The sequence below is a fragment of the Notolepis coatsorum genome (assembly GCF_963971535.1).
Source record: "Notolepis coatsorum genome assembly, chromosome: 1".
Lineage (NCBI taxonomy): Eukaryota > Metazoa > Chordata > Actinopteri > Aulopiformes > Paralepididae > Notolepis > Notolepis coatsorum.
In genome coordinates, this window is record NC_140165.1 from 126,216,668 (window position 1) to 126,241,960 (window position 25,293).

General features: G+C 42.2%; 1 protein-coding gene across 2 annotated transcripts in view; it reads right to left on the reverse strand.

The window, feature by feature from the left end:
* Positions 1 to 2,345: 2,345 nt before the first annotated feature.
* Positions 2,346 to 25,293, reverse strand: part of utp15 (UTP15 small subunit processome component) — a 29,066-nt gene continuing 6,118 nt past the window's right edge. For both annotated transcript variants that reach the window (XM_084318461.1, XM_084318462.1), the window contains exons 5-12: positions 21,802 to 21,980; positions 14,403 to 14,528; positions 12,058 to 12,193; positions 11,846 to 11,930; positions 9,736 to 9,891; positions 9,347 to 9,448; positions 7,975 to 8,108; positions 2,346 to 3,157 (exon numbers count right to left, since the gene is read on the reverse strand). In XM_084318461.1, coding sequence (XP_084174587.1) covers positions 2,857 to 3,157; positions 7,975 to 8,108; positions 9,347 to 9,448; positions 9,736 to 9,891; positions 11,846 to 11,930; positions 12,058 to 12,193; positions 14,403 to 14,528; positions 21,802 to 21,980 — 1,219 coding nt within the window. In that variant the 3' untranslated portion in view covers positions 2,346 to 2,856. The remainder of the gene's footprint in view (positions 3,158 to 7,974; positions 8,109 to 9,346; positions 9,449 to 9,735; positions 9,892 to 11,845; positions 11,931 to 12,057; positions 12,194 to 14,402; positions 14,529 to 21,801; positions 21,981 to 25,293) is intronic.

The window sequence follows — 25,293 nt, forward strand, 5'->3', positions numbered from 1 at the left end:
CTATCCACTGACTACACTATCCTGGAGAATCCCTCCCCCACCCCTTCTACGAGGATAACCAGTAGGATAACATTGATGTGTGTGCAGTGAGTTTGGTGACACTACACTCTATAAGAGTGAAGATATTTAATGTTTTTTTCCAATACAAAATCCCCAGAATTATGAAAAAGCATTTTTTTCAAATCTAAGTGTTGTAGTATAACCAATAGGATACCATTGATGATGTGTGCAGTGATTTTGGTGACACTATACACTGTATGACGTGAAGTTATTGAATCTTTTTGCAGTGCCTCTTTTCGGTGTTGCACTTTTTAGACGATCCCTGGCTGCGCACTTGCCTCGTCAAGGCCGACTGCACATATAGATCAATTATTATTATTATTAAATGTACAGCTCCGAGGCCGGCTCGCCTCGTTTAGGTGAAAGTAAGGTTGTAGCTCATTGTCTACCTTACTACGATAGGAAAGAGGTGTCCTTTGTGTTTTAAAAACATTTCGCTTAAGAATTATTGACGCGGAAATTCGAATCTGTGAATATCTTTCTAACTTTACCTAAGTCTCCCGATTCCGATACAATAAAGCGAGTCTTCATCACAAATCATATTCTCAAAATAATCTGATCGGCAGATATTATTGCTGGCGGACCTATTTCGGTCTGCGAGCCGCCTATTGCCGACCACTGCACTGAACTAGGATATCTGTATAACGTGCGTTTAGACAACACTGCTTGGGACAGACCACACAGGCTATTTCCATATTATTAGGCTATTACTTCACATAAAACATCATGTCTAAATGAAATGCACAAAACAAAAAATGTATGTATCATAACGTTACCCTGGTATAGATCTGTATGCATGTATTTATGTGTTTATTCATAACGTTATTTATAAGGATAGGCTATAGCAGGGGCTGCCAACCTTTCTTCCCCAGAGCCCCACGATTCCTTGGAGACATAGGAATATATATGATATAGGCTACTGGTCCTTCAGTGAGGAGATAGCCCACAGCGGATAGCCATTTGAGAATAGGCCATTATGGCCAAACGAGGGTAGGCTAGGTTATAGCCTATAAATATTATTTAATGTTTTCATAAGCATAAAGATACAAGGACAACAGTTAGATTAACGATCAAGTTAGTTTACGGTTAAAGGTCCCATGTTTTGCTATTCCTTTCACCATTTGTGCAATGTTACACAATTCCTGTGAGTCTATGGAACACATCTGGTATTTTTTTTTATTTCTAATCAAGTACTCTAAAGCAGCATTTTTCCACTTCAAGATTTCAAGCTGTTTTGGGCTGGGCTCCGCCCATACTCTCAAAGCTCTTTGAGTGACAGTCACCCACAGTTTGCACTGGCAGACAGAGAGATTGAGGGGGATACTAATTAATTTCACCACGGGGGGGCATAATCCCACGGGACAATGCATTGGTAACTTGTTTCAAATGACAATATATACCCCTGTGAATATTATTGTACGGATCGGAATACGCATGAGAGTGTGCGCTATTATATTTTGCAACAGGTTGATGTGACGCGAGTGCCGGCGGGGAGAGAGCGGAGGGCGAGCAGGCGAGAGGGATGCGGAGTGTTTTCACGCGCTCCCGACTGCGAGTGTGCGTTTCCCCGCTCACACGCGGTCGGGGAGTGTGTGTAAGATGCTCCGTGTCCCTCTCCCTCGTTCTCTGCTCTGTCTGCACCCGCGCCACGTCAACCCGTTTGAGGAAGTGTCAGTATTTCCACTCGCTCTGTTGTTGAGCGAATGGTTGAGTGTGGCTACGTAGTTAGTTATGCAGATCAGCTCCTTGCTACGTAGGATAGCGAGTCAAATCAGAATGGCTTAGTTCACTGGGGGAGGATCTTGCCTCTACTGAATTGGAGCAATCTGCCAAAATGAGAATTAGAGACACCGACCCCATTGATACAAACCCCCATTGCTAGAAAACAATGCTAAACACAGGAAAAGGCAATTCATAAGACAGGGGACCTTTAAAAGATACCTCAAAACCCTATATTTACAACTTGGTCTGCCATTAAGAGTGGTTCCTGGTGGTAAACTTGGAAATATTTGACCCTTGCCATCCGACAAGGACCGGCCAAACGCACCATTAGGCCAAAGGAATAACATGAATTCTAAAAAAAAGAAAATGTTTCATGAGAATGTCATCTTCAATGTGTAGTGCCCATCACAGGACCCTACCGGCTGATTAGGACTGGCCCACATCGCAGAAAAACACTCTGAACCTATCCAACAAATACAGATTTAAAGCTTATCCGTGCAAATGCACATAGAATATTAACAAATTTGCTAACTAAACTCAAACTGGTAAAAATTTAAATAATGTCCAATATTGTAAGATTTATTGAATTTTCCTTACAAAACAAACATTGGTAATATTTCGCTTTTAACCAAATACAAAAAGACATCTCTCTCTCCCTCTCACAAACACTCATTTGGAAGTTGAATTACATGACCTCCCAATAACATGATCAATCTCTTCATACTCATAAATCCAGATACTTTGTAGTACACATAAAAATATGTATATATGAAGAACAAGGCTTCACTTGTTGCCAGTTAAAACACTACAGCTCCCAGCAGTATGTTGTCTGTTAAAACACCACAGAGCTGCCAGCAGTATGTTGTCTGTTAAAACCTGTATCATAATATTTTAGCTTTCAGTGAAAAGTCCAGATACTGACACGTAACGTCACAAGGGCTTCTTTAAGTGGACCGATGTTCTCTGCAGAAGTGATGCTGTAATAAGGGAATCCAATAGGGGGGGGGGGGGGGGGGTTCCAGAGCTAAACAGGCACCCTGTCATCGCTCTGCCGTGTAGTTTATTCCAGGGGCCTCAGGCGGCCTGAAGCTGTGGCCCCGGGGCCCCTGCATTTCCTTGAACCAGGCCATTGGGTCTACCACTGCCTGGGCAGGGCACCTCTTTCCTGGGCAGGGAAGAGGCAAACATCGTGTCCAACATTCCCAGCACCTCCAGTAGGTTCTGCTGGTAGTCAATCTCCCTCTCCACCAGCTCCTGCAGGCGCATCAGCTGTCTGTCGACCACAGCCGACTGACCAATCACAGACCGATACGTGTCCAGGATCATTTCAGTGGGTGACACAAGGACAGCGGCAAACCTGGGGTCAACCAAATTGCTGGAAGAGAAGAACATACATATACGAGATACAAATTCATTGTCATTATACAGCAATTACAGTTACAAGTGCAGTACAACAAAAATAAGTTTGGCATCCAACCAGTGTGCAAATGTAACAGTAAAGTGCAATAGTAATATACAGGTGGTTAAACTGGGTAGAAAATATATAAATTAGTACTACCGAGTGTAGTGCTAATCCGATGTATGTACAGTCAGTGTTGTAATATAATATTTACAGTGATAGTTATAAAGTCAGTATGGTAGTAGTAATACTGGCCAGCAGCGTAACTAGTAAGAGTAGGTAAGGGATATGTACAGATCAGGGGTCGCGCTAAGATTTTAAACTGCCGGCCAGAATGATTACGGTTTGTTGGACATGTGATTAAAAAAACTGTCATATCTATTTTCAATGCATGGACAGGCAGGTACATTTAATTATGTAGCCTAACAACATAATGTTTTATGTTACAGCGTAGTATTATATTTTGGACTGAAAACGATTTGAGACTAATAACAATTAAATGGGCCTATTACAGCTTCGCCTTGACAAGCGGATGGATTCGGCTACATTAAAATCGCGCATTTGGTGTGCGTGACTGCGTGCGTAATGTTTTCTCAACAAAAGAAGCTGTCTTGATTTTTGCATCATTAGTTTATTATAATAACACATTGCTCTTCAGAATAACATTATGCTCCCGTTGCGGAGTGTTTGTAGAATGAGTAGAGTAGACCCCATTAACACTTTCAGAGCCGGCAGGGGGTGTCGTCCTTTACGTGGTGGATGCCAGCATCCACTTCAATGATAGCGTTAAAAACGCATAATCTATGTCTTAAATTATGGCTATGTGTCTAATCTGCCCGTCACTTATCAATGACTTGTTTGCAGTCAACTTTGTCGAAACGGATTGTTTTTTAATCTGTTCATTTCCGTTTTATAGCATTTAGAAAAGCTATTGGTTTCTCGAAAATTTCAGGAAAATAGAAAGATTCCGTCAAAAAACGACATTTACTGGAATATTCTCGAATACAAGTCAAGTCAAGTCAATAGTTTTATTTGTCACGGCATACAAGTATACAATGAAATATAATGCGGGCGGTCTTGCCCGCAACGATGTGCAATATAGTAGTAATAACATATAATAGAATCCAATAGAACAACATTGTGCAATAAACAAGTAACACTAGAAACTGTCATATTTCGGCCTATTTATGAATCGTTTTCAAATAAACGCTAGATTATCGATAGTATACATGTACTTATGCACGCTATAGAAGCGAGCTGAGAAATCGATTCTCTCATTTCCTGATCAACGCGCCCACACACACGGGGCACGCTGTTATCTCAGTGAAAATAGCTCAGATTATCCTAAAACTGGTAACATAGGGGGCTTTCTCACTCAACATCGGGGTCGAATCAGCTCCGTGCCGAACTAAACCCCCCCCCCCCCTTTCCCCCCTCTAGTTTGTGTACACACTTCAGTCTTGGTGCGCTCTGGGTTTTGTTTACGGTTTGCGTTTTGAGCTTGTAAGCTTGCCGTAGTCGATGATGTCACGCTCGAAATGTAAACACAGGAAGTGTTAACACGGAGACTGGATGCTGATATAAAAGAAACAAATAACCAATAAATATGAAGTTATATTTGAACCTCTGTTGTCAAGTCTTGTCAATATAACCCACCCCCCTTTTCTCACAAATGGAACTCTGTTGTAGAGTCCGCTTTGGAGCGTTTCAGGGTTAACGATAACGCTAAGTTAACGGCTAACGCTAGTTAGCTTAGCCTTTTACTAGTAACATTGCTCGCATCGATTATATTGAATGTCATTGATCTACTGGTTGACCACGGCCGACTGGTTGGGCACCACTGGTCTAATAGAAATAAATGCATTCGAACAAGAAAGTATAGTAGACAGCAATGGCTAACGCTAAGCTAACGCCTAATGCTAAGCTAACGGCTGACGCTAGTTAACTTAGCCTGTTCAGAAGCTAATATTATCCCATCGCTCGTGGCAATTATATTGCATGTCATTGATCTACTGGTCGACCACGGCCGACTGGTTGGGCACCACTGGTCTAATAGAAATAAATGCATTCGAACAATGTATAGACATAGCAATGGCAAACAAAATTGCCAGGCCTAATGCGAGCCAGGGAAGTGTTGCGCTTTGTGCTTTGTAACGTGGCTTCATGTTTTCATCCACTGAGCTGTGAGGCTCCACATGCGACGTTGTGTGTCACGCCACCCGCTCCCACTAGAGCGCACCCGAGACCACCTATTTCACCGGCCCAGGTTCAGTGCCCCCGGGGACGAATCAGCGGGGGGCGGGGACGAGGGACAGCGTTCTCACTCAGACAGACACACCCTTTTCTGATGCGAGCCTGGTCTGATTCGACCCCAAACGTTGAGTGAGAAAGGGCCCATAGACTCCTTACCTTAGATCAGATGTTCTCCAAAAAGATTATTCCAAATTCCTGATCGCCATTCCAAATATCGATCGCGTTTATTGATTGATTATTGGCTACTGTAAATATATATTCCAGGTAGTTTTCCATCTCGCGATCACTTCCCTGTTCATCAGATCCCTCGCCAGCATAGTGGAGCGAGGAAGCCCCCCCCCCCCACACATCCACCAGTGAAATCGAATGGGGTGCAGTTACACAGGGATAGGCGATAGGGGGCTGTATTTTCCCATTGGAGCTCAGAGACAGGCTGCTGTACTAACGGGAGGCTCGGTTGATGAAATATGAATTCAGACCCCCCCCCCCCCCCCCCCAACATTTAGCGTTGTCGGCTCTCAACGGGGGGCATGAAATAACGATATATAGCGTCGTCGGCATTGAAAGTGTTAACAGTGTGCTTACTCATCTATTTTACCCACAGCTTTTGCTGCATCAATTGCTGCCAATGCAGCACGATGTGCAACCCCGTCATAACGCTGGCCAGACCGATGACCCGACTCATGTCTATCCCTCTCGTGCAGCATACCCACCACCTTGTCATATATGCATTGAGCATTACCAGCTTCAACAGTATAATTGCCAAGAAAACAGGTCTCAGCTTTCCCCCCACTTTCTAGTTTCAGATATGTAATCAGTTTTAGATCCACTATTATATTGACCGTCTCGTCAATTATGACACAGATGAAGTCACTACTCTGTATTTTTTCATCCATCTCTTTAACACTTTGATTGCCTAAGGTTAAATTCATGATATACCATCCGTTGCCAGCTCTATTTAACATGGAGACGTTCCCCTTCTTTGCAGGGCTATAACTTTTTTAATTCTATTGCTAGATTGCCATTATTAGGGCCCATTCAAGGTCCTATATGTATTGTTCATGGTGTAGCAACGTTAAACTTTTTCATTCACATATTCATACTAAAATATGATCTAAAGTATAAGTATGTTTTCATCTATTTCTGCAGCTTTCTCCAGAACGTGATTTATAGCCCCAAATACATTATATTGATGATGAAATACAGTTTGGTAGGAATCTGTGCGAGATAAAAAATTTCAATTGGACGTACTTCTAGAAGTTTCTACGTATCATCTGATATTGACCGGATGGGCGGGGGATCGTTTATAATTCCGTGGGCAACGTTTTACCATTCATCTAATGTGGGTCAAATGTTCATCATAGCAGTTAGTGTTGAACACGGTAATATTACACGCTAAAACTCACCCCAGTCTCCGCGGGCCGTTGGGCGATCAGCGTGGGGTAGACAGTTTTCCATTATGGGATGTTGAAATACCCGGTCCATTTCCAGGTTGTATAATAATATATACGTCCAAATCATGTTGTTTTTTCGAGTTATTTGCAGCGATCGATGTTCACTGTGTGGAGACTGAGTCTCTCTAACATTAGCGAGTGCCCGGACCACATATGGAGTGAGTCCTGCCGGGTTAAAGGTAACATCAGTTTTTTCGATCTGCCGATCGGCCACCAGATGGCGGTCTTGAACCGCTAGAGGATTGAGAGGAGATCACACTTGTGTCTCAGGGCCCCGGAAAGGAAATATGATTCCGATCACAGATTTTTGAAATATTGATATCAAAGACGAGTTACGGCGTCTTCAGCAACTTGAGCATGGCGGGGAAGGACGCCTAAACTCGTCCTTTGGCAACTAAAGTGTTAAGAATTATACACTCCAATGATTTCTCCAAGTCGTTGTGTTTGTATATGCCTGTTGCGTGTTGGTGTTAAGAAGTCGGGAGCTTTGACAACTTTCAGCAGCTCAGTCAATGGCTCAAATTGATGCAACGTTGTCCGATTTACGGTGTTAATAAGCCTAATGATAAATTGCAGTGATATTGAGACTAAATATGTTAAATTACTAGGCTGAGTTTTTATTTTATTACCGGCTCGAATGTCCGGAGGAAATTACATTTTCAGGTTGTCATAAAAAACTGTCAAAACCGCCAATTACCGGCCTACCGCGACCCCCGGTACAGATATAGTGATAGTATCTACAGATATGTATACCTCTATATATGTTAAACAATGGGGGCGTAGATAGCCCAATGGTTGTTTAGAGAAGAAGGCTTGTGACCATAAGGTTGTCAGTTCAAAATAGGGAGCAAATAATGTGGGCGGGGAGAAGGAACGAGGGTCAGCCCTCCCTTTTTCTCAACAATGTGTGTCTAGGTCACCCTGAGCAAGGCACTTCACCCCCCCCCCCCCCCCCCCCACCAACTGCTCATTGTACCGTGCATCTCCCAGGAGTAAATGTGTGCTGTAACTAACGTGTGTAGTGTAATACAAGGTGTGGCAGAAGAAGAGTAGCAGACGCTGTGCCTCTGAGTCTTGACTTCTTACCCTATGAGGAAGTTCAGTAGCTGCGAGAGCTGCTGCTCATCTCTCCCTGCCAGAGCATTCTTCAACGTTCCTCTCCGATCCAGCTCCTTCATCACAGCCACCGTGATCTCCGGCTTCCTGTTTCTGGTCCATGACTGGAAGCAAAGCAGATTTTTTATTTAGATTTTCCATTTATACTCGGGAGTCATTGAGGGTAGGGATGCTCGATATTGGCTTTTTTACCGATAACGATATACCGATATTGTCCAACTCTTAATTTCCAATACCGATATCAACCGATACCGATATATGCAGGGTTTCCCCCCCCCAAAAAATGGAATAATTTCAGGTAATTAACATTACATATCTCTTGTTGTGGAATTAACACAACATTATGCATACTTTTGACAATAAATAAAATCAGAATTTGTTCTTACTTGCTTGGGTAAATAAAGGTTATAGAAATGTAAAAAAAAAAAAAAAAAAAAAAAAAAAAAAATGAACAGATACCGATATTTTCCGATATCACATTTTAATGCCGATATCGGCCGATAATATCGGTAGGCCGATAATATCGGACATCCCTAATTGAGGGAGACTCATTTTCAATGGTGCAGAGTGTAAATAGTATTACATGTAACAGGACACACACAATCGATTTAAATAGATCAATCATAAATACATAGTCAGAAAATGTATAATAATACAGTTCATAAGCAAGAGCAATTAGCCTACATGTTGATGGACGGTTATTGAAAAAATTCTTAAAACATTCAAAAGAAACAAGAGTGCTTAGTTCTAGGTCACATTGTAATAGATTCGATGATTCCACTGCACTAAATACAGAAAGCAGTCTTGCCAAGATATTTCTGAGTATACCATTTTGGTACAGTAACAATACTACTAAGATAAAGCGATGAAGCCGCTGATCGGCGACACGAGAGAGGTCCTCTCCAATACCCTATCCTTAAGCGGCAACTGTAGCTTTACCCCCCCCACCCCCCACTCTCCGCCCTCCCTCCCAACCCCCAAATCCCCTCCCCTGAGGGTGCTTCCTGAAACACACAGACTCTCGGCTAGAGGAACATTGTAACAACAAATGTGCTTTGTTTGTATAAATTTAGGGTTGTGCCATTATTACTATGAAAATGTAATAATTGTGATTAATTTCCTGTAATGAGTTGTATGTGTCTGTTTCTAGCATCCTTGACATCCAAGGACAACGATGTAAATAAGTCACTGCGCCTTTTTCGTTCCTATCCTTGACAAAAATGTATAATAGAGTAATAATCTGTATATGTTTTGTGTCTAAATAAAAACCTTCAACCTTCTCTGGAGGAAATCATAACCGCGTGTCCTTGTAGGAAAACCAAGCAATAGAACTCTTGCGTACCTCTAGAGCTGTATCCAGAGCCTTGGATACGTTGAACTTCTTGAGCTGCTTGTCATACTTGGCCAAATACTGCCTCACTGGCTTACTGACCAGATAGTCATCCTGATGGGTAGAATACCAAATCAAATGGGAAAGGAAAACAAAGTTGTCAATCATTATCAAATCAAGTGAGAAAAGAATAAAATGATTATGTCTAGATAGCCAAGCAGCTATCGTATAAGCATAACATTTGGGTATTGGCTGTTGTCAGAGGGTTTGAGTTCATCCTTTGTAGTAGTCAGTCGATGGATCACTCCGGGAATAATCACTCAACAGACCTGAATTATGCCTAAAGCCATTCACTAAGCTACGCAAATGCGCAGTTATGTGTAGACGACAAAGTTACTTGCCTGTTTTGGGACGTAGTTCCTCCCTTTCACAAAAACACGATATGAGGGTCGCCGCCTCTGTTGGCCTGATAATTCCTTGGTCTCCTCTGGGCTCTTCCGGTGTTTGATACTCAGGACACCATTGGTCATCCCCACAACAATGGACTCATCATCAGGCTGAGAACACAAAACATATTTGCCCTTAATTATACAGAGTAATTAGGAATTCAATTGCATAGTAAATCTATGTCACTCACTAGATGCCCATGTACTGTATGTCACTACAGACATCTGAGAACAGGAGAAGCTATGAATAGAATAACGCATTCCTTCAAGGACTTGTACTGTAGTCTCAAGAGTCTTGACTCAAGGATACTTAAGACAGGCACTACAACAGGAATAGACCGTTTGGCAATCGAGTGAAACGACTGTCCCTAGCCCACCCCCAAATTACATAAAAATTCCTCAAGCATCAACTATTATTTAGATATAATCATAAACAATTACGTAGAGGGTAGAAACGGGAATCGGTTTCTTTATAAAGCCATAATTAGAGACCAAATTATATTACTGGAATGGACCACTGAACCCTGTCGTACACAAACCAGTGATTGTTTTACACTTAACCTGTTCCACCCCAGGTGAAAATCTGCATAAAATGTATACCTAGGTAAATGGAATATTGCTCCACTTCTACAAGGGCTATTTGCATATTCTTGGTATCTAGGAACATCTATGGACCTCAATGAATGTATTCTCAGTGTCAGAAATATTGTGTCTATTACTAGGCTTGCTTAAATTCTGATGAAACAAAGGAAAATATGAATTATGATTTTTCTTTTCATCTTTGACAGTGAATAAAACCATGATAATAATGACCAAACTTAAAAAACTGCCACTGGGCTAATTCAGTACCCTCTTGAGATCATGTGTACAAAAGATCTAAGGAAATTAATAAAGGGAAGATGATAAAATTGAAGGTTTTGTATATACAGTACTGAATTCTCCCATCCGGACCAATGCAATTTGAAATATTATTATAGAATATAGAATATATGCTTATAAATTACCTTATTATAGCCAATTCGCACATTTATATATATATACATATAGTATCTTTCAAATGGCCGAGTTCAATTTGGATATAGTATCACCAGGCATGCGTAATAACATATACAGTTATTTAATGTAATCGACTGTACTTTTTTATTTCTCCCACAGTGTAATCATTCTGTAACTAATTTCAGATCTGATTCTTCCTACATGATTACAATAGTGTGGAGAAACTGACTGCGTTTCAATATTTGTCAAAAACGTTACCTTTTGTAGCTTATTATCGCGAATCATAAGAATTATTGATATGATTGCTTCAGAACGCCGAACTTTGAACGACCATAGCGGACCACAGGAAGTGTAGTTTGGTGAAATTTCAACACTGCCAGATAGCTAGCGAGGTCCTCTTGAAAATGGCCGCAAAAAGATTCCAATTCTGATCGTTCAACATTTTCATTTCCGCTTCCGGGTCAAGAAACGCGAGTTGAAAAAAAAACTTAAAATGATAAAAACTCACTTTTAACCTATTGCTAAACTATTGCCAACCTAACGTTTTACATTCTACATGTATTTGTGACATAGTAGTGATAATAATACTTGAAAACGTTTGATTTTAAAAAACGCAAATTTATTGCATCACTCATAAAAATATTAATATATGATAATAATGTCAAAAAGGGGTCGGTACCGACCCCGTGGGGGGGAACAGGTTAAAGAGTGCCTAGAGTTTGTACTGAACTTGGTAGATCTGCTTTTGGCTTCACTGCCCCAAGGAATACCCTGCAGGAAATGATTAAACTAGACACTGTAGCAACTATGGGTCGGTTTAGAACCTTAATGACCAATCAGGTCACACCACAATATGTAATTGCTTTTGAATTATTACCCGTTTAGTTTTTTATCATTATTCATCATTTCCAAAAAAAATATTTGTAAATTTTTTCTGTATTTATTAACGCACTATGACACTTGTGAATGTAACATCTCGACGACACTGTAAATTTGTTTAACTACTCAGTGTATTTATAGAGTATAAATAAAGATTGAATGAAAGTTTGAATACATTTCCCCATCTTACCGCCAAACCGAGACTGAGGATTGAGGCTGCATAGTCAAAGTTGTGGACCACTTTATAGTTGGTTGTGTTGTACACTTTCACGTGCCTGTAAACAAGAGTAGTAACAAGTTCTGGATTAGATCGTAATATCATCAGATTCTTCTGAAAAGTCTGTATTTAATTGCCAGAATGACCGATGACAAATTAATATCTTCATTCTCGCTCATACACACCTGTCAAGAGAGGCAGACAGCAGTCTCTGTCCACTACTGCTGAGACACAAGCAGGTGACGGTTTTGTGGTGGTTCTTCAGAGACACTAAAGGCTGGCCTCCCTTCAGCAGATCCCACACTTTCACATAGCGCCCCCCTGCGGAAAAGAAGAATACTTTTTCAAGAATTGTCATATAAAACTGACTCATTTGATTAATTAAATTCTATAAATATAACTGATGAATATTAGTTGACAAAGAACGTTCACATGTACCATTTCCACATTTGTCAATGTATGCATTTTAAGGCTGTCAAAGTTAACGCGGTATTAACGCGGTATCGCCCGATTCTATTAACGCCACTATTTTTTTTTTAACTCACGATTAACTTTTTTTTTTTACTAGACTTCACTCAGGTGTATTATTGATGCTCTCATTGATACTATGTTTGTTTCTGAAGTGTGTGTGTGTGTGTGTGTGTGTGTGTGTGTGTGTGTGTGTGTGTGTGTGTGTGTGTGTGAGAGAGATATATAGAGAGAGAGGGGGGTGAGAGAGATGAGGAAGGGGCAAGAGAGAAAGAGCTGGGAGAGTGTGTGTGAGAGAGAGAGGGGGGGGTGATTACTCAGCCCTTGTGTGGGTGAATGTAACAAGTTCCTAACGTTTTCTTTCCCCTATTATTTCATGCACACTTTATTCATTGTTTTAAATTATTATTTTCTTTTAAGTTATTTTGTGCATCACTCAGTTTTGAATTTGATGCAAATTTGCAATGCATGAGGGTAATCCTTTTGTGTTAAATGGCTGCATAAAGCAAGCATTTGTTGACTCGCATGTTGATAAGAGTATTAAAATTTGGAACTTGAAAAAGATCTGTTTAACACTTTGGTTGCCTTGGGTTAAATTAATGATATACCATAGATTGCCAGCGCTATTTGTCTATGGAGAAAGTCCCCTTCTTTGCAGGGCTATAACTTTTTAAATTCTATTGCTACATTGCCATTATTAGGGCCCATTCAAAGTCCTATATGTATTGTTCATTGTGTAGCAACGTTAAACTTTTTCATTCACATATTCATAGTAAAGTATGGTCTAATGTATAAGTATGTTTTCATCTCTTTCTGCAGCTTTCTCCAGAACGTGATATATAGCCCCAAATGCATTATATTGATGATGAAATACAGTTTGATGGCAATCAGCGCGATATAAAAAATTCCAACTAGACGTACTTCTAGAAGTTACTACACGTCATCTGATGTTGACCGGATGGGCGAGGGGGCGTTTATAATTCCGTGGGCAGCGTTATACCAATCATTAGGGATGTTCGATATTGGCTTTTTTACCGATACCGATATTCCGATATTGTCCAACTCTTAATTTCCGATACCGATATCAACCGATATCAACCGATACCGATATATGCAGGGTTTCCCACCCCAAAAAACGGAATAATTTCAGGTAACTAATCATTTCACTGGATATATATATAACAAATATTGTTATTGTTTTTTTCTTTTTTTAAACCGATACCGATATTTTCCGATATCACATTTTACTGCCGATATCGGCCGATAATATCGGTCGGCTGATAATATCGGACATCCCTACCAATCATCTAATGTGGGTCAAATGTTGATAATAGCAGTTAGTATCTAAGACGGTAACGTTACACGCTAAAACTCACCCCAGTCTCCGCGCGCCGTTGGGCGATCATCGTCGAGTAGAAATTTTATCATTATGGGATATATTTTTACCCGGTCCATCTCCAGCTTGTATAATGGTATATACGTCCAAATCATGTTGTTTATCGAGTTATTGCCAATCGATCACCGTGTAGCGTGACGAGCCAGAGTCCCATGAACCATAGCGAGCGCCCGGAAGTACTACGGTCGTCATGACAACCTCTATTCAATATCCTGTGTGGCGATTGCGCCGATCAGCCACCAGATGGCGCTCCTGAACCGCCAGAGAGCTCAGTGGGTCCTGCTGGTGGATCTCAGGCCAGCGGAGGGGGAATATGAATCCGATCGCAGATTTTTGAAATATTGATATAAGGACGCTGTACAGCGTCCCCCGGCAACTTTAGCATGGCCAGCAAAGACGTGAAAAGACGTGTCCCGGCAGTCAAAGTGTTAAGGTAAAAGAAAATACAAAAAAATGCGTTAACTAATGCGTTAAAATGCGATTAATCGAGTTAAATATTTTAATCAATTGACAGCACTAGTGCATTTTGATATAGTTGTCAAGAATACTTTTAGAAGTTCCATCCAGTACCCGATCACTGAAATCGTCATTTCAACTTGTTCATGTTAGGAATAGGAACTATGAAATGGAAGTGTGCTGATGATTTAACAGATGTGAAAGGCCTACCTGCTGAAACCAGGAGGCCCTCTGAAGGGTACAGGAGAACACTCTCCACCGGCTGGCCGTGGTCCATGGTCAGCACACTCTTATCCACTCGGGTATCGAACATTCTCAGCGTGTGGTCATACGAGCCTGGAGTCAAAGGAAGTAACAAAACATGTAAAATTACACACAACTGCATCATAACATGCCATCTAATGTATGCCATGTGGCTAATACTTTCAGTACCATTATGTGGATGGGCCTTAACACTTTCTCCGCCAATAACGTCATACAACGGGTTTAAAGTTCATGCGAATTCTGCCAGATCACGGCATACGACGTTATTCTGATCATATTTCATATTTTCGCCATGGTATTCATATTTCACTCACGGAGCCTCGTCTGATGCTGTGTGAGCCGGCACAACTCTGCAACGCTTCAATACTGCCACCTGGTGGATGATCTGCGAGTTGACAAACCGGATATGCCTGTTGGATATCGGTGCGTCTCCTAATTCCGTCCGGCCACTCGCATATCATCCCAGGACTCTAGCCACACACCGTGGATATGGATCGCTGCCATAGGGCTGGGCGATAAAACGATAACGATAACTATCGTGATAAATGATTTCCTCGAAATAAACATGAAACCTGGTCGCAAAGTTTCGATATATCGATTTTCCAAGCTTGGATATGAGCACACGCACTAACAACCAATCAGTGAAGGAGATGGCCGACAGCGGAAGAAGACCCGGAAGGAGACCCGGAGGTAGGACTCAACAACAAGGCTGGCTAGGCTATTTAGCTTGCACGGCGCTATTTTATATATTTACGTGCCGAGTGGGTGTGTGGCGTGAATTCTGAGGCCACGTTTATAGTAGTGTGGGGTATACAGTGGATGTCGTTGCAATGTATTGTGGCGGAAGAGAGTATATTAGGGTCATATTTAGTACATTGTCATGAGATACTCCGCTTAGAAACAACAGGATGGCTATGATAATTAGCTTGCACGGCGCTATTTTATATATTTACGTGCCGAGTATGTGTGTGGCGTGAATTCTGAGGCCATGTTTATATTAGTGTGGGGCAGGGTTAGAAATTAACATTTTTTTTCAAGGGCTTTTTTTGCCCCCCTTAATTGCTTTTCGGGGGCTTTTTTTTGTATTTCGGGGGCACAACATTTTTATAATGAAAATTAACATAAAGATTATAAAACATTCTTGACACTTTTTTTTACAGTCTTCGTCCCTATGTTTGATAACGTAATGTTAATGTCTCCATATATAGGGCTCTACGCTAACCTTTTTCCCAAGGAGCACATGTGCTCCTAAATAAAATGTTAATAAATAAAATCTAAATACAAATTTAGGAGCACACAGAAATTTAGGAGCACAGTGACAATTGTTCAAGTAACACACACACACACACACGATGTGTGACATCATGGCTTGGTTTCATGTTTTGAGGTACCTTCAATTATCTGTAAATAATACATACATACTCTATCTAAATAGATTAAATATTATTGTCCCTGAGTGAGGGCAAGTTGTGTTGTTGTCTTGATATAATAACCGGTTGCCTCTGGATCAATGAATGTCTAATATTGAATAATATTATTAGATATTTTATTTTTAACATCCCTAATTCCAACAGTCAAGAGGCTTGTTTCAAATTGATGAAAAACCCCACACACGCAACGTTTGTGAGTATATGCTCTGACCAGATCGATCAATGAAATACGTTGCGCGCTCAGCGCTGTGGAATGAAGGAAATGCGCATCGGGATCGGATTTGGATGTTATTCTTTTGGAGTTGTGTTACAAATGGAATGGTCTTTCCCCGCCGAACACAAGTTACTTAACGTTACACAGGTCGCGCTATGCAGATGCTTAGCTTGCTAACGTTAAGATAGCAGTGTAATGCTTGATGAGAGCAGAGCGCTCTCTCTGTGTTCGCAGCACCTCTCAAGTGCCTGTAACACGCAGCGGGCCCCGCCTCCCTCCTCCTTGGAACAAACATTCCACCCAAAAACTGAATTTCAGTCCAGTTTCAATCTGAACTATTAACAGCGGAGCTGTTTTGTAATCTTCACAATCACTCGTCTGTCTCGCACACTGCAAGTAAATGATTTTTCCGGTTTGCACACACACATATTATTAGGGGCAATACGAGGGAAATGCTCGCACTGTAGAGCATATATATAATTATATATATAATTAGTAAACTGTCAGGGGCTTTTTTTGCCCCCCTTAACTGATTTTCGAGGGCATTTGGTCAATTTTCGAGGGCATTTTGCCCCAAGCCCCCGTTAATTTCGAACCCTGGTGTGGGGTATACAGTGGACGTCGTTGCAATGTATTGTGGCGGAAGAGAGTATATTAGGGTCATATTTAGTACATTGTCATGAGATACTCCGCTTGTCGGCTAACTGCTAACGTGCGCGGACTGATGACGACATCAACTCGACTCGAGACATTCGCAGCAGCATAAGAAGTTAATTAAACTTGACAGACATTATATCGACGATAATTTTATCGCCATAACGTTTTTGGCCATATCGCCCAGCCCTACGCTGCCATAACTCAATAATTAGGGATGCCCCGATCGATCGGCCACCGATCGTTATCGGCCGATATTCAGTATAAATATGCGATCGGTGATAATGTTTTATTTTCACCGATCGTCAAACCCGATCTCACACAGTGGTGCGGCGTCTGCTCTCAAGTCCAGCCCCTCCCGCACGCATGTAAACACGGGTCTAGTCTAGTGAGACACGAGAGTACGGCGTGTCGGCGTCTCCCTGAGCTAACGTTAGCTTAGCTACCGTTACAAAATGACCCAGTCAACTATTCACTTTTAGTTTAATACATGATGAGGCATTGTCTAACAGAACGGTATCTAGCCGGCCAGCTACCGATAGCTCCTGATCAACAAACGCTCTAGCAAGTATAGTAGGTAGGTATGATACCTGTTAGCTCACGTTAGCGCAAGTTAGTTCACTGTTAAAAACGAAATGTCCCATTGAACTAAATAATTCACTGAGGCGTTGTATTAACGTTATATATCCGGCTAGCAGTAGCTACAGATAGCTCCTGATATCAATGTCTTATAACACTGATTCGATGCGTATTCTAGCTGAGGGCTTGCTGAGCACAGTTAAGTAACGTTATACCAATAGGGTCCAGGTGCAGGGCCGGAGAATCCTGGCCGTAGCTCGAGGCTACTCGAGTATAGGTCCAGCTGCAGCTCCGGAAAATCCTGGCTGTAGCTGGAGGCTACTAGAGTACACACAGACAGTGGAGCTTGTTGCGTGGTGGCGATGTCTCGCAGATAATACAAGTACAAGTCTAATTATATAATATATATATATTTTATAAAAAAAAAAAAAAAAAATTCTTTTAATCAAAAACGATCGGTATCGGATCGGTATCGGCCGATATGGCTCACGACGATCGGTGATCGGCATCGGTGGCAAAAAACATGATCGGGGCATCCCTATCAATAATCAACATGATTTGGGCGTGTATTAGTATTATACAAAACGGAAATGGATCGCCTCGATCCCCATCACATAACTGGGATCCGTTTGCTCCAGTATCATCGCCCAACGGTAAGAGGAGGCTGCCGTGAGTTTCAGCGTTTTTGTTTATTATTATCGATGCAAACTGCTCTGATCTATATATCACCCATACTACATAAATCATTTAACGACGATCACGGAATTATAAACAACCCCCCCCCCCTCCCCTCCGTTCACCCGTGCATGATCAGTCATAACGTTTAGGACCATGTACAGTTGACATTTTTAATATAGCGTCTATCGGCAACAAATGGCATTTGATAATGTATATATGCATTTATGCCTATATCTCACGTTCTAGGATTTACTGCAGAAAACGATAAAAACATATTTATATTCTAGACGGTATTTTTGTATGAATGTGTGAATGAAAAAGTAAAATGTTCCTACATCCTGAACGACAGATAATCGATGTTGAATGCGGCTTGCATCTGGCCTACGCGGTGGGCCTTTTCGGGACACCGAGCCTGAAAATGTTTCTTTTTACCTGGGAATCGATACCGGTACCCAACGGTACCTTTTTTTTCTGTACTTTACTCTCCCTCTCTGAAGTCTAAACTTCACAACACACAATCTAAAACCCCTTACCTCCCTCTCCCAAACCGATCAATGGGACTTCTTGGTTAAATAATGTTTTTTTTTTTTTTTTTTTTTTTTGCAGGCCTGGCGATTTGATAATTGCATCATTCCAAATCACGATTTCGATTAAAAATCGATTCATCGTGCAGCCCTACCCCAAACCACCTTTGAATACATCTATTAATTCCAAAAACATACACGCTCCACTTTATCTATACCTTATGTATACTACACCCGTCGTGTATACTTATAAGTGTTATTAACCATATTTATTGTAACGTGTAATATAACTGATACTAGATCAGGGTTTCCGTTAGAAAATATTGGTGCCGGTCTCCGTGTCCGGCAAGATTTCAATCTGCCGGTCAAATGGGAGAAATTCCGGTCAGTTTATTGAGCTTAAAAACAATTGATAGGCAGGCTATATATTTAACTTAAAACTAGGCTACTTTTGCGTATACAGTCATTATATTTCAAATAAAATAAGTCCCGAGACTCCGTGCTGCTGCTGACTTTAAATCAAATAGGTGTCTGTGGGCAGTCGGCCCGACATTAATAAACAGCAGTGTGTTATAATCACATTTTTATGAGCTAACGAATTCCGTTATATTGGACATTTGTATTAATTATATCAAGCGAATAACTGAGAAATTTGGCAGAGAGAGACGGCAACATTATCGTGAAATATAAACGTTGCGTGATGACTATTATATCTCCGCCTCCCAGTCCCAACAAAGAACATACCAGTAGTATGCAACTGCAGAGCCGCAGAGCCAGCGGCGCTTTCATCCCGGTCGCGTGTAACTGTTCCGCAACAGTAAGTGACTTCCGGGGTAGGCCTGATTGGCCCCGACAGGCACGTGACGCGCAACTTTCTCTGCCGCGCGGCAGAGCTTGCGGAATGATGTAACCGTCCAAATCCGCTATGACTTTCATTCAGCGCTTTAGCACACCTCGCAGAGCAGCGGTCCTGCGATCCTGCGGTCCGTTGCTGACGAGTTCGAATCCCATCCAATTTTTTTTTTTTAACGTGATTTTTTTTTAACATGTATTCTTTCGCCGGTTAAGGTTAGGCATGGTTAAGGTTAAGGTTAGGCATTGTTTCGGAGTTGGTTAAGGTTAGAACGGTTAAGTTTAGGCGCTGTTAAGGAGCTGGTTAAGGTTAGAGTTTGTGTTAGAGAATGGCAATAGACAGCCTATTTCCGCGCGACAGCTCTCAGCAGCCTCGTTGCGCGTCCTGAGTTTGCCGCGTCACGTGCCTGTCGGGGCCAATCAGGCCTACCCGGAAGTCACTTACTGTTGCGGAACCGGTACACGCATCCCGGTCTGGGGACCGCTCAGCAGCGCCCCCCACCCAGCAGCTGAATTGCCAATGGCTGAATTAGAGTATTGCACTGTGCGCGCACAACTGCATCAGCTCTGCGGCTCTGCAGTTTCATGCTTCTCGCAAATCTAGCTCCCGCAAATGAATCTCGACATCGCTTCACAAATAATCGTTATCAGAACACTACACACATATCATAATAGAACACACATTGTTGTCATTATTAGATCTGCTTGGTGAAGCAACAATGAAACAAATGTAACTATTTTAATACAATTCAAATTGTGCTTAGAGGGAATTATTTTCACCGGACATTATGACCGGAGAGATTAAATATGTCGGACTTCAACAGATTTTGCCGGTCAAAAACCGGTAATTACCGGACAACGGAAACCCTGTACTAGATAGAGGCAGATTAATTACCCTCATCTGCACCTTTGATCACACTACAGGGCTCTACGCTAACCTTTTTCACTAGGGGCACAGGTGCTCCTAAATGAAAAAATTTAGGAACACACAAAGAAATTTAGGAGCACCCAAAAATATTTAGGAGCACAGTGAAAATATGTCAAGTAACAGAGTTTTTTTTTTTTTTCAAAAATAAATGTATATTTGTACTGTGCGTGCATGTGCAAACGGGACACATCTGTGCAATAGCACATACCACCAAAGTCACTGGCCCACTGTGTGCGTGTGTGTGTATCATCTGCGTGTGCAAACGGGAATGGGACAGACATTTGAACTATTAATTAAGTGATTAATGCCTACTATGGCAAAGTTGTAGCCAACAACTAGGCCTAATAAGAAAGGCAGTGTTATTGAACAAAAAGGAGACACTAGATATACAACCAGGGCCATCAGTAGAGGGGGCAATGCATCGATCCTACTTTGCAATATTTACAAAACATGACATTGTTTTCGAACTCTAGCCATGGGGAAATGTTTAGCCAATTCACATTAAATTTGTATGTCTTCCCTCCGGCTCCAGTGGGTGTAGCTTCGCTAGCTACAGTGGCTACATTGGGTGCTACAGTGGGTGTAGCCTCGCTAGCTTGGCCAACTTCGCTAGCATGCTGGCTAGCGTCAGTATCTTGGTTAACGTTAACGTTAACCATCACCTCTGTAACATGAGCTGCCTCGCCTGACTTCTCATTCTCCGGTATCTTTCGCGCAAAATAAAAATGAATGGGCTTCGACATGGCTGTATTATTGTTTGACTCAGACAGTGACGCAGCCGCTGATCATTACTTTCGGTTTCCAGTCGCGTGACCACAGGAAACTACTGTGATTGGAACGTTTATGCGGCTGTGAACTGTGGGACTTGTAGTTTAACGATTCTCGCAGCGGAGAAAAAAAAGGACGAATGAGAGGCTGTACTCTGCACTCGCTGGCCCCACTTGCACGCCGTGCGAGTACTTGATTTTGCATGTTCGCACGCACATATTTTTAGGGGCATATGCGAGCAATATGGTCGCACTGTAGAGCCCTGCACTACCTACTTACTCATATATTATATGAGTAAGTAGTATATATTCAGAGTTAATAATAATGTTTACACTGCCTATTTTTACTTTTCTACTGTACTATAATTGTATTGCCTGTATTTATGTCTTCTATTATTATGCCTATTTTTACTTTTCTACTGTACTATAATTGTATTGCCTATATTTATGTCTTCTATTATTACAATGCCTATTTTTACTTTTCTACTGTACTATAATTGTATTGCCTGTATTTATGTCTTCTACTATTACCATGCCCATACCATGCTGCTATAATGCCTACATTTCCCCAAGGAGTAATATCAATAATAACAATCTATAAAGGAACTTATCTTATAGCACCAAATATACACCAAACAACTTAGCGCTCCTTGGGTTTCCCTTCCTTTAGCATCAACAGACAACACAGCCTAGTGCGTTTGTCCAATCAGACACCTTACCGGTAATGAAAATATCTCTGTTGAGTTTGCTGGTGGCGCCACAGCGGATATAATCTGTGTGTTCCTTATAGGAGGTCAGCTGGGTGGAGTTGGGGACGTCCCAAAGTCGACAGCTGTAGTCATCCGAGCCAGTCATGATGTGGTAACGGTCCGAGGTGAAGTCTGTTACATGCACCGCCCTGAGGAAGAATGGAACCATGCACAACATTAAATGAGTGTGTGTGTATGTATGTAGGTTGATAGAATTATTGAGATTATAACATTCAGTCGATGGAACACTCAAGGAATCATTTTGAACTTGAACCAAACTACTTTGCCGTCTCTCTGAACTGCTTGTATGTTCCAACATACATTAAGGTCGCTTTCACATATAGTTTTGGTGGACTCAGTGCGGTTCTGGTGGTGAAGTTGCAACATTGTTGCATTCTTCATTTGGTTCGCCTGCGTTCACATAGCAATTTGTCAAGCGCACCGAACTTTCTGAACAATGTTGCACGGTCGAAAAGGGCGCTCGTCTATTGGACACAATGGAGAGTGGAAATCCCTCCCCTTCAGGAAGTGAAATGCGGAAATACACAAACTGCGTAGCAGTGATAGTAGCAGAGGCGTGGCATTGATAGAGTGGAAATGTGTGTGTGGCTGCGAGCCCGTGTGTGTGCGCGCGTGCGTGTGTGTGTGTGTCTGTGAGCCATGTCTGACTCCAGATCAGCGGATCACCCAAGTCTGTCCACGAGACATGTTTACACAGTGTGCTTGTAATGCCGCGCCATGGTAATAATAAGCCGTGTTTTTTTCTTCCTTGTTCTACCCAAGATGCACAGTTAGATATATAGATCATAGATAGATGCAGTGTGCTGCGCGCGGTATTAATAACAATAAGCTGCGGTGTTCCTTCTACGCAGCGGCCCGCCTGATCTCAAACCTACCGAAGTCGGCCCATGTCACCCCACTTCTTAGGGACCTGCACTGGCTCCCCATTGCTGCACGAATCCGCTTCAAGGCCCTCGACCTAGCATACCGTGCGGCAAAGGGAACTGCTCCCGCCTACCTCCGGTCAATGGTCTCTAACTACACACCCTCAAGACCCCTACGCTCTGCATCTTCTGGCCGCCTCAGACCTACTCCTATCCAAGCTCCGGGAGGGTCATCAAAGAGAAGTCGCCTATTCTCAGTCCTTGCCCCACAATGGTGGAATGAACTACCGACCCCAGTTAGGACAGCCGAAACACGTCCAATCTTTCGCCGTCGACTAAAGACGCACTTCTTCAACCTTTATCTGAATTAAAAAAAAAAGGGGAAAAAAAATTATCTAACCCTAACTAACCATACTGTCATGCACTTGTCCTAATGAACTAACCTACACTGTAGCACTCAACACTTTGATGAACATTGTTACTCAGCTGATAGAGTTGTTCCCTTCCTGATGGCTTGTCATACAGAACTTGTAAGTCGCTTTGGATAAAAGCGTCAGCTAAATGACTAAATGTAAATGTACCCAAGATGCCTGACTGACTACGTTTGGTCCACGTTTGGTCCGATGAAGGCGAACCGAGACCTATGTTTTTTGGAGGACCGAGTTCGCGTGTTGGTCCACGGACCGAGTTCGACTGCGCATTCACACAAACCTGAAAAACCGGACTATCGACTTCTGGTCCGATAGTCCGGACCAAACAGCCCCTGTGTGAAAGCGACCTAACTCTATGTACAGCATACATTAACTCTATGTACAGCATACTAAAGACTAAACAGCTGGATCGTTCGACTGAATGAATCATGTTTGAAATATAAATAACTTCTCTTAAAACCACTGTTCATGATTCCACCTAAAGGCTGGACAACAGTATGAGTGTTTCACTCGCATTTGATTTAGGTTTCGATATGGCCATCATAAATTGTGTGATAAGCTAATTCTCCCTTTCTCATGTGTGTGTAAATTTGCTATAATTGTGTAATTGGATTATAATACAAGTGTGTAATTCGTTAGGCCAATTAGCATTAACAATCCTAATTCCTTTCATTCAAAGGGAAGATATTGATTTACATATGTATATAGATCATCTTTTTAAATAATCTTATCTCCTGTGCTGGCACAAGCACTAACATAGCGTGGAGTGGAGAGATAACACCTAATACATTATAATAACACATGGACATTATACTAAAAAGCTATTTATAATTTTTGGTTGGTAAAATAAATTTTTTTTTTTTTAATCCTCTCTCCGATTTTTCTCTGTTTTCTCCCTGTCCCAATTTAGTTGGTCACCCCCCCCCCCGGTTGCTGTGTGCATGTTCTCCCACTTGAAGGATTTGGGTGTTTTCAATGTATGTGATGTATAGATTGGGGGAAGATGAGGGTCAGAGAGGTCGAAATGTGCTTGGCTTAGAAGACGGTGATAGAAGAAGCGGTTTCACAGGCACAGGCCGCGTTAGGAGGGTGTTTGTTTTGAATTCCGATCTAAGACACAATAAAGATAACGTGGACACAGAGGCAGAGCGCGATGGAGGTTTTGACAGTAGAAACTGCGTTTTGATGTGTGTGAAAGGTTATTAGCAGTTGTCATGACAGCGCGTCGCATGACAACCAGGAGAGGGGCGGGGGCTATCGTTGCTATGACGAAGATCTATAAGTCGAACAGTGTTTCCGGGTGTGAGGCAGACCAAAGAAACGAATCCCACAGGAGGGAAGAGACCAAGAGACTCTCTCCTCTCATAGAGAGGGGGGGGGGAGGAAGGATGCCACATCATCATTAGCTTCGGCTAACGCGAGGAGGGTTAGGCTAAAGACCAGGCCTGACCACCAGTGGACTGAATAGCAAAAGGACAATAGACTGAACACACCGAAAGATCAGAATAGACTCTTCAAGGACAATACAATCTGTTAACATCACATTATATCAATAAACAACGCTTTTCCTCATAAGGTATTACGCTGTGTCGAAGTGTCAAATTCTTACGGAGGTGGAGAATTATTATGGTTTGCGGATAGTACTAACGGGGAGAGATAAGGATTATATTCAGCCAGTATATGAGACGTCAGGACCATTAAAATTACACAACGCAGAGGAATTGGATGGAGAGAGGATAACACAAGACGTGATACTGGCCAGATTGATCAGGATCTAACACACTGGTCGGTACAAGGGAACCCTGAAGTCATCCGCACGCTTCCTCCGTCACGGCAACATCCAGTGACTCTTTTTTCACCTGGCAGTGAGGACTTTCATTGGTGAAGTGTAACGCGTGGGAGGTCACACTGCCTTCATCAAGTCCTGCCTCCGCTGAGCAAGCGCCCAGACCTGACCTGTAGGCGTCGCTGTCCACAACGCCAGATTACCACCCATGACTTGCCCTCCCCCTAACCCAGCCAAACGAGTTAGTATAGCGATCAGCCCAAGCCTCAAGCAATGCTGACCCCGGGAGTTGAGACCGCAGCCTCTTGCATTGGTGACGAGCGCAATCTCCGCTACGCCACCTGACCGCCTCATAATATCC